The sequence below is a fragment of the Doryrhamphus excisus genome, linkage group LG6 (assembly GCF_037039965.1).
Source record: "Doryrhamphus excisus strain RoL-2023G ecotype Guam linkage group LG6, RoL_Dexc_Guam_v1.1, whole genome shotgun sequence".
In the NCBI taxonomy this organism is placed as follows: domain Eukaryota; kingdom Metazoa; phylum Chordata; class Actinopteri; order Syngnathiformes; family Syngnathidae; genus Doryrhamphus; species Doryrhamphus excisus.
Window position 1 is genome coordinate 22,305,196 of NC_136362.1, and position 16,220 is coordinate 22,321,415.

At 41.9% G+C, this 16,220-nt stretch overlaps 1 protein-coding gene across 1 annotated transcript in view; it reads left to right on the forward strand.

Annotated features, from left to right (window-relative positions):
- Window positions 1-16,220, forward strand: part of cep152 (centrosomal protein 152) — a 93,149-nt gene that overhangs the window by 26,612 nt on the left and 50,317 nt on the right. The window contains exons 10-20 of the mRNA XM_078791680.1: window positions 540-687; window positions 783-874; window positions 1,657-1,811; window positions 3,461-3,665; window positions 3,746-3,850; window positions 8,035-8,165; window positions 9,248-9,376; window positions 9,450-9,564; window positions 9,764-9,949; window positions 10,031-10,291; window positions 11,490-11,621. Coding sequence (XP_078647806.1) covers window positions 540-687; window positions 783-874; window positions 1,657-1,811; window positions 3,461-3,665; window positions 3,746-3,850; window positions 8,035-8,165; window positions 9,248-9,376; window positions 9,450-9,564; window positions 9,764-9,949; window positions 10,031-10,291; window positions 11,490-11,621 — 1,659 coding nt within the window. The remainder of the gene's footprint in view (window positions 1-539; window positions 688-782; window positions 875-1,656; window positions 1,812-3,460; window positions 3,666-3,745; window positions 3,851-8,034; window positions 8,166-9,247; window positions 9,377-9,449; window positions 9,565-9,763; window positions 9,950-10,030; window positions 10,292-11,489; window positions 11,622-16,220) is intronic.

Genomic DNA, 16,220 nt, shown 5'->3' on the forward strand with positions numbered 1-16,220 from the left:
GTTAGCTCAAGTAGAATGGTACTGCATCTGTGCAGTTGATGAAGAATACATTCCCAATCATCATACCCTAAGATTGACTAGTGACCAATGTAGGGTGTACCTCATGTTTAACACCATCCATGTTTAACCTTCCTGTTATATCAAGATCCATGAAAACTAGTTTTTTTTCAGGATGAAACGTCTTCTACTTGCCTTAATTAGTGTCATCAACATATAAAATGGAAATGGTTTGTCTCCCATATTTGCAACAACCCCCTGCATCTTACGTATATCACATAGTATCATATCATATCAACATAGTTAGGTTCAATTTCACTGAGCAGCCAAACTGACACGTAAAAGCGTGTCAGAATATTTCTTTCTTTGCAACTGTAAGACCATTCCATATCCACACACAAAAACCCGGGTACAGGCGTTATGACTTTGGGATTCGGGCGCTGATTGGCATCTAATTAAAAATGCACATCATTGCTGTTCCTGACAAGTGAACATAACAGGCTTAATTTGTACTTCTTCCTCTTTTCATGCTATACTTTCAGGTGGATATGGGTCATAGGTTACGTGAGCAGGTGAAGCATTTGGAGCGGCAAAGAGAAGAAGAGCAACTGGAGAGAGCACGAGTGGTCAATGCGCTCACTCGCCAACTGGAGGAGAGTCAGCAGCAGTGTGCCAAGCTGCTGCAGACGGGTCAGCCAAACATCCTATAACCACACGCAGTAATATTCAATGTTGCAATATCTTCCCATTCATTTTTTCCGCTGTTGTGTTTGTGTATTCTCCAGGTTGTGTACAGGAAATGGGTCAAATCCAGATCAAATTACAGCAGGCTCATGCGGCCAAGGCTCTCAGTGAAGACATGAACCGAGTCCTGCAGGTTTGCTTTTTTGTTCCAAGATGGAATGCAGACCTGCCAACATGTACACATTTTCACTGCTCTCTGGGGGCCTTATTTATAAAAATATACGTTTATTCCATTGTAACCAGGGGGGTTGTGAAACACTGTTCACAGGATGAGACCATACACAAGATTGGGTCTATGAGAATGAGACAAGACGTCACTTAAAAAATTAATGACAAATATATTGCAATCTAGTAATATCATTTCTTGTACGTTACACTCTTCTGCACTCTGACTGTGAAAAATGGCATGGCTGCTATGAATGATAATAGCGTCATATGGAAGAGGCAAAGTGCAAGGCATTATATGGAAGCGTATGTTGAGTGCTTTAGGCACACTTTGCTCCATGTTTGCTCCCCAATGCTGATACTATGCGGGAACGCATAACAGTAAGATTGGATGGCTTTAAGTGCTAATGTGCATCATTGTGGTAGTGCCATGCTAAATGGCTAATGCTAGCATAATGCTGGACTTCAGCCACGGTCATCACATTGACAGCCCGTCAATAGCAGCTGGAAGTCCAATTTAGCCAAAATCATCAGAGATGTCAAAATGTGAAAAGCACTGATTAGTTGGGCCACTCGTATGGAATGGCTGATCCCAACAACCTGACATTTACAAAGGAACATCTTGAAACATCTTGCGGAGTACTCGTAGAATTCCTTCAAGGTTGGCAGGTCTGGGAATGCATGTCTACCACTGACAAATAAATAAGCACTTCAACATGTTTTAATCATGCTTTGTTTTTTATCTTGAAGGAGGATCTGGCCGAGTTAAAGGAGCAGATTAATCTGTATGAATCTGCATTAAAACTTGGGGCTATTGCATTTGATGTGACGGGTGACGGGGAGAACCAACTGTCTGAATCCTGTTTGGATTTAGGATTTAAGAAAACCAACCGGAAAAATGTCAGGTACTTGACAGGTACTTCCTCTTAACCCCGGGCTCACGCTGAATCCATCACGGGTCCATTTGAAACACTGCTGATTGAAATCCCTGTTGGAGGCTCACACTAGCGCCGTGCCGTGCAGCTCTGGCTTCGGCGGCCGTACGGCACAACGGAATCAATCTGTTTGGACCGCCGCCGCAAATGATTCAGTGTGAGCCCAGGGAGAAGGAAACATCATCCACAATCCTTATATGTGAAACGTGAGTAGGGGTGTGTATTGGCAAGAATCTGGCCATACGATACGTATCACGATACTAGGCTCATGATACCATATATCACCATACTGTTAACAAGGCCATATTTTTTTTTGGTTTTCTTGTAGTTAAAACTGAATGACACCAGCAATATGCACTTACTAAACATATTTTTATTCCATTAGAATAGTATGTTATGCTGTATCACTAACTTTCACAAGTGTAGCATTTGGATGAATAAAGCTTTAACATCCAGCTTTAAATGGACTAAAAAACTAATAAATGAAATGATGTCTCAAGATCCTGCTCAAATGTTCACATTCTATTAGCTGTGAAAAAAATGCAGAGTATCCAGTCCCTGACTTATCCACCATCAGAACAGTATTTGTGTGGAACAAAGTAACTAACATCAGTAAAAATCCTTTTAGGATGCTTGAAATAAGCATTATTTAACTAAATAGTCATATCAATTTGAAAAACAAAATACCTGCAATATCACAGTACTACTTTTGTAGTATACAAAAGACCTTGGCATTGCTTGCTAGCGGCAGGTCCTCATGGTGTCTTGCTAAGGGGACTGGCAGATTTGTCGTGTTTATCGGATACTTTATTCAGGCACGACACATTTTCCAAACGGCATGGCTTTTGTCCATTTGTGCATGCCCTACTTTGTGTAGAAATCCAACATGTGTCCACACTTCAGCCTTGTACGCCGCAGGGGCCGCTGTTACGTGCTGGCATTCTGCCATGTTGAACTGGACCTTTCACTCGTCAATCTTCAATGTCCTTGCCTGATTGGCTACGGAAGTGCTGCCACCTAACCATCCCAGGTTTACATTGAAATCACAAATCAACCTTTGAATAAATACCATATACAGTCTATGATAAATGCCTAAAAATATCCATATCATACTTTTTAATATCGATGCAGTATCGTGGAACAAAGTATCGTGATATTTCGCCAAAACGATATATTCTTACACCCCATGTGGGCTAATACTACTCCTACTCCTTGTTTTGGACACACCTCATGACGCCAGGCATCCATCTTAGCTTCTACAATGACAATATAGCTTGCTTTATATACTGGTCTGTCTGTAAATACAACTTTTGTTCACTTCCTGCTTTCCTAATATAGTTAAAAAAATTTAATATTTAATTGTAATTTTTATATTTTAATTTTATTTAATTTTAATTGTTTTTAATTTAATTACATTTTTTGTCACATACTGAACTATATCAGCAAGTTGAAGATTTGTCATTTTACAAATAAGGAGTAAGCCATTTTTTTTGCCATTTTTTTCGACCTGTTGTCATGTTTCACATAAGGCTTGTGGATTCCAAAATAAGTGCACTTTTCCTTTCAAGTCTCTCTTTAAAATGAATATCCTCTCCAATTGTCTTCTTCTGCATGACCAGCACGGCCATTGCCAACATCCAGACAGACTCCAAGCTCCCAAAGGATGAAGCTCTGCGACTGCTGCGAGTGGAGATGCAGCGCTGCTTAAGGATGTTGAAGGTGAAACGTGCGAAAATCACTCAACTGCAGGACGAAGTGCAGCAGTGTCGGGTCCGAGAGAACGAGCTGCAGATCCAATTAGATGACGCCAAGCTCAGCTCATCGGTGAGGCCTGTGACTAGAACCTTCAATGTGGTCCTGAGATGAAGTCGTTCCAGTTTTAATTCAAGCATTGATGTCCACAGGTTAGAGAGTGCAGCCAGATCAAACCTCTAAACTTGACTGGAGGGGAACAGAATGACTTAGTTCAACTCCAGGAAGACAAACGACGCTTGCTGGACCAAGTGGAGGTTGGTTATCCACCATTTTAAATGGCTCCTCTTGTGTTTTACAAAGGGGAATTGTCAGGGGCGCCCAAACTTTTTCATACCACCATACTTAGCTGACAGGAAGCAATATGTAAAGCTAGGAGAACACACATCTGCAAGTTTAAATATTACTTGTGGAGTACCCCAGGGGTCAACCTTGGGGGTACTACCAATTAATGACCTCTGGGGTACTACTGGGACCAGAACTGTTCAACTCCATCAATGACATCTGCAAAGTTAAAAAAGACTTAAAGCTGGTATTGTTTTGTTCTGGAGGGAGCACAGAATACATCTTTAAATAGGTCAGAGATGAAATGCTCATATTAAAATGATGCTTTGATAATAATAGATTGTACTGGATAGACACCTACCAGCACATACAAATAGATGGGGTAGAAACTCACAGAGTGAGGGAAAATACTAAATATTAATACCAATATTATAAATATACAACATAAGGTGGCCAGAAATATTTCAATATTGAACAAAGCTAAATTTGTTCTCAATCAGAAATCACTCCACACTCTTTATTGCTCTTTGGTTCTACCATATCTTACTTATTGTGTGGAAATATGGGATAATAACTATAAAGACAATCTTCACTAGCTAAATGTACTGCAAACAGGTCAGTAAGGATAATTCATAATGCCGCCTACAGAGAACATTACTAACTCCTTATTTGTAAAATGACAAATACTTCACCCTGCTGATATAGTTCATGTTCAAACAGCTAAAATAATGCATAAGGCTACAAATAAGCAATTAGCTAAAAATGTCATCCAGTACTTCTCTACAAGAGAGGAGAAATATGATCTCAGGGAAGAAGTACATTTGAAACACTTCTATGCTAGGACTACGTTATGCTAGCCATAGCATTTCAGTATGTGGAATCAAACTATGGAATGGATTGAGTAAGGAAGTCGATGAGCCAGTTCAAGAAACAATACAAGGGCAGCAGCTATGGAACATTTTAGTAATCAAATATTCTACCAAAATTTGGTAGAGGGTGGGGGCAGCGATGGAGAAGGCTCTGTCTCTCCAGGTTGGGAGCTTGGTCTTACAGGGGAGTGCCAGGAGGTTTGAGTCTGAGGAGCGAAGGGGACGCGGGGGATTATGTGGATAGGAGGTCTGTGAGATATGGGGGGGTCAGATCGTGGAGGGCTTTGTAGGTGATGAGAAGAATTTTGAAGTGAATGCGTTGGGGGACGGGAAGCCAGTGGAGGTTTTGGAGGACAGGGGTAATGTGTTGACGGGAGTGGGTGGAGGTGAGGAGGCGGGCAGCGGAGTTCTGAATATATTGTAGTTTGTTGAGGGTTTTGGATGGTGTACCGTAGAGAATGCTGTTGCAGTAGTCGATTCTGGAGGTGGTGAATGCATGGATCAGGGATTCAGCGGCAGAGAATGTAAGTGATGGACGGAGTCGGGCTATGCTCTTAAGATGGAAGAATGCAGTCCGGGTTAACTGTTTGATGTGGGGTTCAAATGAAAGGGTGGGGTCTAGGAGGATACCAAGGTTGCGGATGAGCGGGGATGGAGTGAGGGTGGCGCTGTCAAATTGAAGATGGAAATTATGGGTGGGCGCTGTGGTGTTTTTGGGACCGATGATGATAATATCTGTTTTGTCACTATTAAGTTTGAGAAAATTTTGTTCCATCCAAGTTTTGATATCAGCTAAGCAGTTGGTGAGGGTGGAGTAGATGTTGGAGGTGATGGAGGTGGTAGAAATGTATAGTTGAATATCATCGGCGTAGCTGTGGAAATTGAGGCCATGTCGACGGATGATATTGCCAAGTGGAAGGATGTAGAGGATGAAGAGAAGAGGACCAAGCACCGAACCTTGGGGAACACCTTGAGGTCAAGGGGCTATGGAGGAGGAGCAGCTATTTATGTGCACAAACTGTTGACGATTGGTGGGGTATGATTGGAGCCAGGACAGAGCAGAATCGGTGATATTGAGGCTGGTTTTGAGGCGGGACAGGAGCATAGAGAGGCTAATGGTGTCAAAGGCTGCGGTGAGGTCTTGGAGGATGAGGATGGTAAGATGGCCGGACTCGGAGGAGAGAAGAAGATCATTGGTGATTTTAAGAAGAGCTGTTTCAGTACTGTGTTTGGGACGGAAACCGGACTGGAAGGATTCAAACAGGCTGTTGGAGTTGAGGTGAGATTGAAGTTGAGCAGCTATGACACGTTCAAGGATTTTGGACAGAAAGGGGAGGTTGGATATGGGACGGAAATTGGAGAGGTTATTGGGATCGAGACCAGACTTTTTGAGTGTGGGGGTGATTGCCGCCAGCTTGAGAGACTGTGGGACGGATCCAGTGATAAGGGAGGAGTTAATGATACTTGTGATCAGCGGGGAGATGATGTGGAGGCAGGGTTTCATGAATGAAGAAGGGATAGGATCCAGGGAGCATGTTGGAGTCTTTATACCGGTTAGTATTTCAGTGAGTTGCACGGGTGAGATAAGTGTGAATTTGGAGAGTCGTTGGGTGGAGCCAGATAGCGGAGGGTCAGGGGGAAGCGAGTGAGCCGAGGGGGGGTTTAGGGACCTGTATATTTTGGTAATTTTGGACTGTAAGTAGGTTAAGAAGTTGTTGCATTTGGTGGTGGTGAAGGATGAGGAGTTGTCATTTGGCTTTAGCAGTGTGTTGATTGTTGAAAAGAGGGATTTAGGATTGTTGAAACCAGATGTAATCAGATTGGAGTAGTATCGTGAGCGGGCAGTGTTTAAGGCATCTTTATATTGCTGTAGAAAATCTGTGTAAGCTTGAAGATGAACAGTTAGGCCAGATTTCTTGTACAGTCTCTCAAGCTGGCGTTTACGGGTCTTCATATTATGGAGCTGAGGGGTGTACCAGGGGGCAGTCTGGGAGAATGAGACCAATTTGGTTTTTTTAGGGGCCAGTTCGTCAAGACAGGAGGAAAGGGTATTGTTGTAGTAGGAGACAAGTTCAGAGGGGTCCTCGGACAGCGGGGGAGGGGAGATAGCAAATTTTGCGGTTAGAAGTGAGGTAAGGGCATGAGGGTTGGTGGATTTAAGATTCCTGAAGGTTATTTCACGTTTGATTTTTGAGACACTAAGAGATGTGTGTAAATCAAATGAGATGGCCAGATGGTCTGATATGTGCAGGTTATGGCTAGTGAGGTTGTAAATATTGATACCAGTAGAGCAGACAAGATCCAGGATGTGTCCTCTGGTGTGGGTGGGGAAGTTAACTTGTTGAGTGATGGAGAAACAGCTGAGAAGATCAAGGAATTCTGTCGCAGGTTTGGAGTTGGAATTGTCAATATGAAGGTTGAAATCACCGAGCAGAAGGATGGATGATGAGATGGCATTTAATTGGGTGATGAGGTCCGTAAAATCTGATAGGAAAGAAGAATTTGGTTTTAGGTGGCGATAGATGACAGCAGTGACAAGGGGGGATGGACCGGACAGTTTGAAGGCAGTGAGTTCAAAGGAGTGAACATTTTGGAGGGAGATTGGAGTGACTTTGATGTCCTTTTTATATATAACTGCTGTGCCACCGTTTTCAAGGTAAGTAAATCCAGGAGGTGTTGCTTAGTTTAGGGAGAAATAGTCCAAAGGTTTGTGCCAGGTTTCAGTCAAACAGAGGAAGTCCAGTTTATTTTCAGTGATTCATTTAGGATGAGAGCCTTGTTGTTGAGAGAGCGGACATTTAGGAGGGATAATTTGAGATTCTAAGTGTTCATCATTTGATCTTGGCTGCGGGAGAGTGGGCGGAGATTTATCAAATTTGCATGTTTATTGTTGTAATAGCGGAGTCCAGTCGGGCGGTATGACCAGTGGGATGGGGTCTTGTTTGTAGGTGAAAGAACAGGCTGAAAAGTAGAGCAAGCAGTAGCAGGGTGCAGTGAACGCTGTGGCCTGCAGGAGGAGCTGTGGGTAGAATTGTAGCCGGATAAGGAAGAAGAGAAAGGGGGGAGTGTCTGACTAAATGTAAATAGTCACGCACTGTGAGCAGCGTGTTGTAAGTGTACTGTTAAAATCCGACTGCCAAGTTTGCTAAGATGGAGGCCGTCACGATTAAAAAAGGATTTCCGGCCCCAAAAAAGATCGAAGTTGATTGCCTTGGAGGTGGAAAAGCACAGTTGGACTCTTTGCCATGATTTCTTATTTAAAGTTTATTGTTTTGTCCCAAATCTAGGTGATGGAGAAGGAAATGATGGAGCTAAAGCAGAGTGAGGAGAAAGTCCGCTCTGACAACTTGGAACTCTGCACTAAAATGAGGGAGATGATCCAGGAGTTGGACCAAGAGAAGCAGGAGGCTGCTGAGCGGTACAATACACCTTTCTAGTAACCACTGTTGGGGGTGGGTAACATCCGTGCATCCATTTTGGGCGAGTTGCAGACAGCTAGCCAAAAATGACCCAAATACGTGTATATAATAAAAACAAACAAAAGTCTAATTAAAATCATTTTAAAAAAACAAGTACATAGATTATATGAAGTACAATAAATTTTTTTAGAGGTAAAATGAAGCAATATTTGGTATTTCATACATGAATGTATCTTCTATGCTTTATGTACATTGTGCACATTGCAATTTTGAAATGTAAGTTTGCACTATTTGGCTATAAGGCAATATAGGCCAATGCTAAGGGCGTGGCCATGGCCTCCAAAGAAGAAAATATCACATTCAATATAATATATAATAAAATGTACTTAAAACATGACAAGATTGGGCTCAAAGCCTGTGACAATAATAAATAAGTTAATAAAGCACACAACAAATGAAGTAAATAAATTAGCCAACCTTAATATGTATGTGCATGCATATGTTTGTGTTTTCCTCATCTCATCTCCCGCCGCCAAACACCAGCTAGTGCAGAAGAGTGTAACGTCGTACAAATGATAATATATTTCTATGGATTTTTTTTCCCATTGTACTTTTCTTATTCTCTAAGTCGTCCCGTTCTCATAGGCCCCATCTCTGGTATAAAAGTTAAATAAATAGTATAGTACAATAAATAAATAGTTTCATAAAAGTTGACAGACGATTTTTAAAAAACAAATACATTTGCTTTTTTTTTTACTTAAATAAACGAAATGATTGTTGAAATTCATGTAATGAATGACTATTTGAAATGGTACAACGCTATTACCGTTACTGACAGTGAAATGCGGAGCGTTTGTATGCAATGATATCGATATCAACAGTATGCATGCATTGTTTACTACTACTGCTACTACCACCACCACACAGGAAGCTAAATAGCTAGTTAAGAAAAGCACACGTAACTACAAAGCTGAATCCTAATTGTTGTTTTTAATTTTTTATTTAGCTTTTTGGGGAAACTAACTATAAGTCATTGCTTTAAAAAATTAATTGTAGTAACGCTGTCTGTTTCTTGATTGAGATCTGAGCGGATTTATCAGCAGCATCGAGAGGACCTGGTGAAGCGAGTTTGGACGGAGCTCGTGCTGGAACAAAAGACTCAGGTTGAACAGCTGACGGCACAACATGAGCAGCACATCCAGCACCTAAAGTAGGCGCATGTTGTCTTGATTGTAGAGTTTGACCATTGTGGAACCTGAAACTCAGCTTTACTTCTTATCCAGCACTCGGCTGTCTGAGACCAATGACAAGATTTTGGCTGTGCAGGAGTGTTACATCTCTGTGTGCAAGGAGAAGGACAAGCTGGAGGAAAGTGTCAGAAACCGAGAGCAACAAGAGGTACAATAATAATCTATAACTGCAAAATTGAATCGGATGCAATACCTGTATACTAATTGCTATATTTAATATAAATATACATGCCAGTGTACTGTCTCAATTACCGAGACAGATATTTTGTGTAAAACGGAATCCTACAAATGACTACTGTCTTCCATCAATGGCTTAGTTGTAAGATTTGACTTGTTTCATCGTTTAGCATAACCAAAGAGAAGCAAGCCGTACAAATGTGGAGAAAGTGAGAGCTGAGCTTGAAGCTCAACACCAGGAATCTATCAACCAGCTGAAGTCCCTGTGGTCCAAAGAGAAGGAGGCTGAGATCCAGCGAGTGGTGGTCTCCCACGTAGCCTCGGCCAAGGCTGCTTGGGAAGAAGATCGCCAGCGGGTATTGTCTCCACAAATGATTATTGTCTGCTTTTAAAGTGATAACAGTAAATACATACCAGCATCTTCTGATCCCGTGTAGATGGAGAGGAAGTGGACTCTGAAGCTTGAGGAGGCTCGATGTGAAAAGCGCCCTGTGACATCTGACGGGACCTGTCAGACGGATGGGTTTGAAGCAGACCACTTGATGATCACCGTTGAAGAGTTGAACTCCAAGCTCAGTGCCCAAAGATTGCAGTTGCAGTTGGAAGCTGACAAAGTCCAACGCCAAGCTGTGGATGACGCCAGGAAACAAGTCCAGAGGGACATGCAGGACAAACATCTGGAGGATCTGACCAGTAAGGTAATGGTCATGGTTTCATTTCATTTCCAACATGCATGGTTACACTGGAATACATCACGTTACAGTTCACAGTTCCACATGTCCAAAAAGGAGTAGGGAGAAGCAAAGCTCATTTTGTCTTACCCCCTTTTCCGTTTCACATGAATTGCTAATACCGTCATTTCCGGGGTAAAAGTCATATTCTAATCACCTGACATTGCCTATACTTCAGAACAAGGGATCGACCGATGTGGTTTTTTTTGAGCCAATGCCGATACCGATTTTTTTCCATCACCCTTAGCCGATGGCCAATTTTGCTTCGGAAGATACTGTTTTTGCTCCCTGGATTTACATGAAAAAATGACAATAGCCACGTTTACATGAGGAGATTTTCCTCTTTCCGAATGGAATCTTTCCAAATGACGGACCAGAAAACAGTGTATACATGGAAAGGAATATTCCAATTTCCTGTCTACATGCACCGCTATAATCAAATGGAATAGTCAATGGGGCATGTGCAGTAAAACGTAAACATCATCACGTGATTCATCGAAGATGGCGGACGAGAGTGTGATTACCACCGTTGTTGGGACAGTTGCTACGCTTTTTTTAAAGCATGCTTGAAATAAGCATTATTTAACTAAATAGTCATATCAATTTGAAAAACAAAATACCTGCAATATCACAGTACTACTTTTGTAGTATACAAAAGGACCTTGGCATTGCTTGCTAGCGGCAGGTCCTCATGGTGTCTCGCTAAGTGGACTCGCAAATTTGTGGTGTTCCCAAATACTTTATTCGGGCACGACACATTTTCCAAACGGCATGGCTTTTGTCCATTTGTGCACACCCTACTTTGTGTAGAAATCCAAAATGTTTCCACACTTCAGCCTTGTACGCCGCAGGGGCCGCTGTTATGTGCTGGCATTCTGCCATGTTGAACTGGACCTTTCACTCGTCAATCTCCTTCAACGTCCTTGCCTAATTGGCTACGGAAGTGCTGCCACCTAACCATCCCAGGTTTACATTCAAATCACAAATCAACCTTTGACTGTATACCATATACAGTCTATGATAAATGCCTAAAAATATCCATATCATACTTTTTAATATCGATGCAGTATCGTGGAACAAAGTATCGTGATATTTCGCCAAAACGATATATTCTTCCACCCTTAATGAACAAGGAGGTAAATGTTAATATGTGAATTTGTCACAGGTTGAAGGTGCTGTGGCAAAGGCTTATAACCACTGGATTGAGGATTTGACCTCATTACCGGAATACCAAGCCTCACTTCAAAGAGAGAAGAAGAAATGGGAAGAGCAGCAGAAATGGCACATCGATCAGCAGGTACAGCAAGTTTTTCATCTCAAACAAACAAACAAGCAAGCATGTATGTTTTATCCATGCATGTATGACAAATTTTAGGCAACTATAAGCTAGCTTTTCTAGACGGGGAAAAGCTTTGTAATGGGTCATTTTAAAATGCCAAAATACTGTTGTCCATCAGTTGGGGTGCATGGATCATTCTGGTTCGTTCAGTAAAAAGAGCCGTTCATTTCGGTCAATAGGTCGGTAGCCTGTACATAGACCCGGTCAGCCGTGTCGAGTCAGTCCGTTCACTCGTGTTCACGTTGGTTCCGACTCAACAGCACAACAGCACGTGATGACGTACCTTGAAATCTGAAGTACTATTATTGTTTTTTTCATTATATTTATGGACTGGCTCAGTAGCCAGCCCATAGACTGCTACTTGCAGTCTATGGACTGCTACTTGCAGTAGCAGTCTATGGGCTAGCTACTGAGCCAGCCCATATTGTTATTCCTTGTGGTGTTTAGTTATTTTTATGGACTGGCTCAGTAGCCAGCCCATAGACTGCTACTTGCAGTAGCTCGTTTTTTAGATAAACTTCTGCACTCTCTTTGTGGCGAAATGCTAATTGCTAGCATGTTAGCATGTTAGCATTTAAGCTAATTTACTCACATCTAAAGGCAAATACACACATGGCATGATGTAGGGAGGTTATAGGACACCCTTGGCACTTTCCAAACTTGAGGCCCTCTTGCTAGGTGCTAGCATGATGACTGTTAGCATGTTAGCATTTAAGCTAATTTGCTTATGTTTAAAGGCAAATACACACATGGCATGATGCAGGGACGTTATAGGACAACCTTGGCAGTTTCTAAACTTGAGGCTGTCTCGCTAGGTGCTAGCATGTTAGCCGTTAGCATGTTAGCATTTAAGCTAATTTACTCACGTTTAAAGGCAAATACACAAATGACATGATGTAGGGGGGTTATAGGACAACCTTGGCCCTTTCTAAACGTGGGACTCTCTTGCTAGGATCTAGCATGATGACCGTTAGCATGTTAGCATTTAAGCTAATTTGCTCATGTTTAAAGGCAAATACACACATGCATGATGCAGGGACGTTATAGGACATCCTTGGCAGTTTCTAAACTTGAGGCTGTCTTGCTAGGTGCTAGCATGTTAGCCGTTAGCATGTTAGCATTCAAGCTAATTTACTCATGTCCAAAGGCAAATACACACATGGCATGATGTAGGGAGGTTATAGGACAACCTTGGCACTTTCTAAACTTGAGGCTCTCTTGCTAAGTGCTAGCATGGTAGCCGTTAACATGTTAGGATTTAAGTTCATTTACTCATGTCTAAAGGCAAATACACACATGGCATGATGTAGGGAGGTTATAGGACAACCTTGGCACTTTCTAAACTTGAGGCTCTCTTGCTAGGTGCTAGCATGATAACTGTTAGCATTTAAGTTAATTTACTCACGTTTAAAGGCAAATACACACATGGCATGATATAGGGAGGTTATAGGACATACTTGGCAGTTTCTAAACTTGAGGCTGTCTCGCTAGGTGCTAGCATGTTAGCCGTTAGCATGTTAGCATTTAAGCTAATTCATTCATGTCTAAAGGCAAATACACACATGGCATGATGTAGGGAGGTTATAGGACAACCTTGGCCCTTTCTAAACTTGGGACTCTCTTGCTAGGTGCTAGCATGATGACTGTTAGCATGTTAGCATTTAAGCTAATTTGCTCATGTTTAAAGGCAAATACACACATGCATGATGCAGGGACGTTATAGGACAACCTTGGCACTTTCTAAACTTGAGGCTCTTTGCTAGGTGCTAGCATGTTAGCCGTTAGCATGTTAGCATTCAAGCTAATTTACTCATGTCCAAAGGCAAATACACACATGGCATGATGTAGGGATGTTATAGGACAACCTTGGCACTTTCTAAACTTGAGGCTCTCTTGCTAAGTCCTAGCATGGTAGCCGTTAGCATGTTAGCATTTAAGTTCATTTACTCATGTCTAAAGGCAAATACACACATGGCATGATGTAGGGAGGTTATAGGACAACCTTGGCACTTTCTAAACTTGAGGCTCTCTTGCTAGGTGCTAGCATGATAACTGTTAGCATTTAAGTTAATTTACTCACGTTTAAAGGCAAATACACACATGGCATGATATAGGGAGGTTATAGGACTTACTTGGCAGTTTCTAAACTTGAGGCTGTCTTGCTAGGTGCTAGCATGTTAGCCGTTAGCATGTTAGCATTTAAGCTAATTCATTCATGTCTAAAGGCAAATACACACATGGCATGATGTAGGGAGGTTATAGGACAACCTTGGCCCTTTCTAAACTTGGGACTCTCTTGCTAGGTGCTAGCATGATGACTGTTAGCATGTTAGCATTTAAGCTAATTTGCTCATGTTTAAAGGCAAATACACACATGCATGATGCAGGGACGTTATAGGACAACCTTGGCACTTTCTAAACTTGAGGCTCTTTGCTAGGTGCTACATGGTAGCCGTTAGCATGTTAGCATTTAAGCTAATTTACTCATGTCTAAAGGCAAATACACACATGGCATGATGTAGGGAGGTTATAGGAGAACCTTGGCACTTTCTCAACTTGATGCTGTCTTGCTAGGTGCTAGAATGATGACTGTTAGCATGTGATTATTTAAGCTCATTTACTCAATTCTAAAGGCAAATACACACTTGGCATGATGTAGGGAGGTTATAGGACAACCTTGGCACTTTCTAAACTTGGGACTCTCTTGCTAGGTGCTAGCATGACAACTGTTAGCATGTTAGCATTTAAGCTAATTTGCTCATGTTTAAAGGCAAATACACACATGGCATGATGTAGGGAGGTTATAGGACAACCTTGGCACTTTCCAAACTTGAGGCTCTCTTGCTAGGTGTTAGCATGACGACTGTGGGCATGTTAGCATTTAAGCTAATTTACTCACATTTAAAGGCAAATACACACATGGCATGATGTAGGGAGGTTATCGGACAACCTTGGCAGTTTCTAAACTTGAGGCCCTCTTGCTAGGTGCTAGCATGGTAGCTGTTAGCATGTTAGCATTTAAGCTAATTTACTCATGTCTAAAGGCAAATACACACATGGCATGATGTAGGGAGGTTATAGGACAACCTTGGCACTTTCTAAACTTGGGACTCTCTTGCTAGGTGCTAGCATGATGACTGTTAGCATGTTAGCATTTAAGCTAATTTGCTCATGTTTAAAGGCAAATACACACATGCATGATGCAGGGACGTTATAGGACATCCTTGGCAGTTTCTAAACTTGAGTCTGTCTTTCTAGGTGCTAGCACGTTAGCTGTTAGCATGTTAGCATTTAAGCTAATTTACTCATGTCTTAAGGCAATACACACATGGCATGATGCAGGGAGGTTATAGGACAACCTTGGCACTTTCTAAACTTGAGGCTCTCTTGCTAGGTGCTAGCCGTTAGCATGTTAGCATTTAAGGTAATTTACTCATGTCTACAGGCAAATAGACACATGGCATGATGTAGGGAGGTTATAGGACAACCTCGGCACTTTCTAAACTTGAGGCCCTCATGCTAGGTGATAGCATGGTAGCCGTTAGCATGTTAGCATTTAAGCTAATTTACTCATTTCTAAAGGCAAATACACACATGGCATGATGTAGGGCGGTTATAGGACAACCTTGGCAGTTTCTAAACTTGAGGCTCTCTTGCTAGGTGCTAGCATGATTACTGTTAGCATGTTAGCATTTAAGCTAATTTGCTCATGTTTAAAGGCAAATACACACATGGCATGATGTAGGGAGGTTATAGGACAACCTTGGCACTTTCCAAACTTGAGGCTCTCTTGCTAGGTGTTAGCATGACGACTGTGGGCATGTTAGCATTTAAGCTAATTTACTCACATTTAAAGGCAAATACACACATGGCATGATGTAGGGAGGTTATCGGACAACCTTGGCAGTTTCTAAACTTGAGGCCCTCTTGCTAGGTGCTAGCATGGTAGCTGTTAGCATGTTAGCATTTAAGCTAATTTACTCATGTCTAAAGGCAAATACACACATGGCATGATGTAGGGAGGTTATAGGACAACCTTGGCACTTTCTAAACTTGGGACTCTCTTGCTAGGTGCTAGCATGATGACTGTTAGCATGTTAGCATTTAAGCTAATTTGCTCATGTTTAAAGGCAAATACACACATGCATGATGCAGGGACGTTATAGGACATCCTTGGCAGTTTCTAAACTTGAGTCTGTCTTTCTAGGTGCTAGCATGTTAGCCGTTAGCATGTTAGCATTTAAGCTAATTTACTCATGTCTACAGGCAAATAGACACATGGCATGATGTAGGGAGGTTATAGGACAACCTCGGCACTTTCTAAACTTGAGGCCCTCATGCTAGGTGCTAGCATGGTAGCCGTTAGCATGTTAGCATTTAAGCTAATTTACTCATTTCTAAAGGCAAATACACACATGGCATGATGTAGGGCGGTTATAGGACAACCTTGGCAGTTTCTAAACTTGAGGCTCTCTTGCTAGGTGCTAGCATGATTACTGTTAGCATGTTAGCATTTAAGCTAATTTACTAACGTTTAAAGGCAAATACACACATGGC